The sequence below is a fragment of the Prenolepis imparis genome, unplaced genomic scaffold (genome assembly GCF_030444845.1).
Source record: "Prenolepis imparis isolate NDT839.2.m4 unplaced genomic scaffold, iyPreImpa1.0 SCAF_14, whole genome shotgun sequence".
NCBI lineage: Eukaryota > Metazoa > Arthropoda > Insecta > Hymenoptera > Formicidae > Prenolepis > Prenolepis imparis.
In genome coordinates, this window is record NW_028141172.1 from 4,641,433 (window position 1) to 4,645,164 (window position 3,732).

General features: G+C 28.9%; 1 protein-coding gene across 1 annotated transcript; it reads left to right on the top strand.

The window, feature by feature from the left end:
* Positions 1 to 970: 970 nt before the first annotated feature.
* LOC145945468 (uncharacterized) lies at positions 971 to 3,074 on the top strand. The gene is made up of 2 exons (XM_083054509.1): positions 971 to 1,342; positions 2,031 to 3,074. The coding sequence occupies exons 1-2, from the start codon at positions 1,129 to 1,131 to the stop codon at positions 2,609 to 2,611; spliced, it is 795 nt and encodes a 264-aa protein (XP_082910635.1). The 5' UTR covers positions 971 to 1,128; the 3' UTR covers positions 2,612 to 3,074.
* The last annotated feature ends 658 nt before the right edge of the window (positions 3,075 to 3,732 follow it).

Sequence of the window (3,732 nt, forward strand, 5' to 3'; positions counted from 1 at the left end):
TCCGAAAATTACCCACGCCCGATTGCCATGAATTCTTGTTGTATTGATTCTGTCATATTTTGATTTCAAAATTAAATATGAATTGTAATAAAATTTTACTTTTATGCATTTAAAATAATTTTCGAATAAATCTCGATACATTATGATTTACATTTAACGAATGTTTGATTATATATATTATTAATTGTTATAATTCATTTATTAATTTAATTCTACTCAATTATAATGAATTAATTTTTTGCTTCTTATACTTCTTTCTTTTGTCAATATGATTTAATTATATCTTCCTTATTTGTTAGAAAATGTAATGAAGGAAGGACGTTTTCATTTCGCCATTAATAGTCTGCAAAAAGTTATGAGGGCCAATCCGAATAGACATTTTATCTTTAGTCCGTCTTGCATATATGAAGGACTTTTCACAACATATTTAATGGTCAAAGGTGAAATTGAGGAGCGCCTAGGACATATTCTTTTCGTAGGGGAGATTAGCAAATCAAATTTGATAAATTACGGCAATTATAAAATGAATTTGAAGGTAAATATTCCTGATGCATTTTTGCATTAGATGATACAGTCTACAATGGAATAAAGTCAAAATATGCAGTTTGTGTATAAAATAACATGTAAAAATAATTATGTAACGAAAACTCCGCTAATCTGAAAGATTAATAAAGAATTAATTCCGTTGATAAAAAGGAAAGATTTTTCTAGCGAAATTAAAAGTCAATGTTTTGTCACAACTTAAATTTGCCTCAGTGAGCAGTTTTAAATAATAGATTCTTTAATAAAATTAAGAAATTTTTCTTATCGAAAAATATGTTTAAAATTTTGACTTTTTTTTATTTTCATTATATGAATTGAAGTAACCGGGTGAATTTTAGAAATATAGCCACTCATAAATACAATGCTTTCTAGAATAAGGACTTGAATGAAACAAATTATAAATGATTGGTGTATTATTTCTAGAAAGGAATGAATATCATCTTACGAAAATTAATTTGATATTTTCGGTTCCAGGATGAATCGGTAGAATACCCTTGTAATCGTGACGTTAGATGTTGGGTTAAACATCATACACGTTTAGATTATGCACTATGTTATTTTTTAAACGTACCACACCAGCTTGATATGTCCACGAATTCTAAGATAAAAATAAATCACATTAATAGAGTATTAAAGAAAACGGTAGACGAATATATTGGTGATCCCATAAAATTAGCCGTGATCGAACAAGATATCGAATTTGCTTTGATGAGTTCTATTTGTTGCAAATTCCAAATCGTACCGCCGGACTATCAAGCTGGTGCAGCATTGACCACTAATGACAATCGAATTATTAGCTGTGAGTACGCCATATTTTCATTTCATTTAACTTACATAATATAAACCTTTTTATGATATATTCTTTTTGATTAATTCTGAACAAAATATATTAGTAATATGTTTTGTAAAGAAAATATCGCCTAAATTTTATTTTCAATAAACGCGTATGCAAAAAAAGTTTAAATATTAAAAATATATGTTGAAAATTTCCCAAATAAAATATCAAGGGCTTTGTACTTACTCAAAAGTAATCTATTAACATACAACAAAAAAATGTTCGATGCTTAGCAGCTGCTATAAGGAATTTGTCGCATTTCAATTTGTCAAAAACTCTCAGTTGGTATTTGGGTACCCATACATTAATGAAAAATATAGATTAAAGGATTAAATATGACAGAAGAATAAAATTTTTATTTTGAATAAATAAAACTGATATTAAACATTTTTTCAAAATTGTTAAAGATATAATTTTGATTTCCGCCGCTTTGTGTGTGTGTGTGTGTGTGTGTATGACAATATTATTTAATTGTCTAACATTTGATTAAAATATGTTTACGTAAAAGGTTTTTCATTTATAAGAATGTTAAATATTATACATTTTCAGAAATGCGCGCATGATGTACTATACTGAATGAACAAATGTATATTTGGTTTTATCTATCTTGATCATTTTCTGTAGTTTTCTAAATTGTTAATGTTATTTTTAGACTACCATCACGAATTAAGCATGCACGTGACCGAAAAATCTTACCAGAATGGTAACGTGTCGCTATTTGTGTTCGTACCTGCTTCGTTAATCTCAGGTAGATGGATGATTAATAATAACATTAACAACACGGACCTTTCCTATTTAATCGAACGATTGTCGTCCAGCGAGGGAATCGACAAATTGCGCAATCTGCTCGTAGATAGTAGAAGAATTGAGTCAAAAACGGATACACGTCTCTCGGTTATTCCGGTTTTCAATATGGAGAGTGATCTGACAATCCGTCAGCTGCTACAAGCTTTAGGCGCTCAACAATTATTGATGTCTGACATGATCTATCTAGATGGTTCTTACAAGAAGGAAGAGGACCGCCCCAGTGTGCACATCGACAATGCCGTGCACCGTTCACATGTCCAGGTCACAAGGAAAGAAGTGTTCGCAGGTGCGATGACCTTGATCCACACTGGAAAAGATTCCTCTGTGTACAACGACATGTTCGACCTAAGTCGTCATTATCCGTTCGTCTGGTTGATCTATGACAGACTGCAACGAGAAATCCTCTTTGTCGGCCTTTTTAATTAATTCGCCGAGCCCGGTTTTCAAACAGTATCGATTGATATAGATCTAGCATGTGAAACAGGCGAACCTCCAACGAAAAAGCTGCGGCTCGCTGAGGCTTTTTGAAAATCTTTTGGAGAAGCAGGATTTGAAAAAAATTGCTATTTCGGAAAAAAATTAATCTTTATAAAAAATTGTATTATATTATTTTTTTTTGAATATAGAAAAAAACATGCGACCCTCAGTTTAATGCAAGATAGTTTATGTGGCCCATAATGTAAAACAGTTTGACATGTCTGATGTATGTAATTACATCAAAGCATTAATTTATCTAAGAACTCTATTTACCTTCTTACTCGGTTTACCTTCATATGAGTGAAAAGCGTTGAAAAACGCGTATAATCAAAAATTTATTTTAAAAATTACATCAAAATATCTTTCAAGTATTTTCTTTTTATATGGAACTTTAAATATAAATATCAGGAAATTCGAGAGATTTTCAGGAATTTTTTTTTGCAATAATTAAACAGACACCCTGTTTTAGTCATAAACATTTATTTCATTTCTATTCCACAAATTCAGAATTGTTTTTTATTTGTTTCGATATATTTCGAAAAATATTCAAGATGTCAAGAAATGTTTTATATAAAAGATAAAAATATCTCTATTTAATTACTTTAATAATATTTTGAAAAAAAAAATTCTTTTTTAATCTTTGGAACAATTTTGATTATTTGTATAATAAATATAATAAATTATTATAGATTCTGTGTAAATCGGTCTTGCTCGTCAAAAATAACTAGTGTGAATAACTGATGTGAATGTTTGGAAGTCAAAAATATATCTATATTGCAATATATATTCGTGCAGTGTAATCATATGATATCTAAATATTATATAATGAATTCGAATATATACTCCAATATTTATAATATAATATTATAAAGTTATTTATAAGTATGTAATACATGTATATTTTGTATAAATAATTATATATAATAAATATGTGTAATTTTATCAGAATATTTTGTAAGAATATTATATTGTGGAGTTTTCTTAAGAGCTATAATTTTAACATAAAACAAACGGCGCGCACTAGGTTGTTTAACAAAGATGACGGGCGATTTTTATTGACAACGCCAATG

What these genes read in the sequence shown, in the direction of transcription:
- LOC145945468 (XM_083054509.1), top strand. Translation starts at nt 1,129, where the DNA reads ATGTCCACGAATTCTAAGATAAAAATAAATCACATTAATAGAGTATTA. An exon ending in TGACAATCGAATTATTAGCT is followed by an intron (nt 1,343 to 2,030) that starts GTGAGTACGCCA and finishes TGTTATTTTTAG; the next exon opens with ACTACCATCACGAATTAAGC.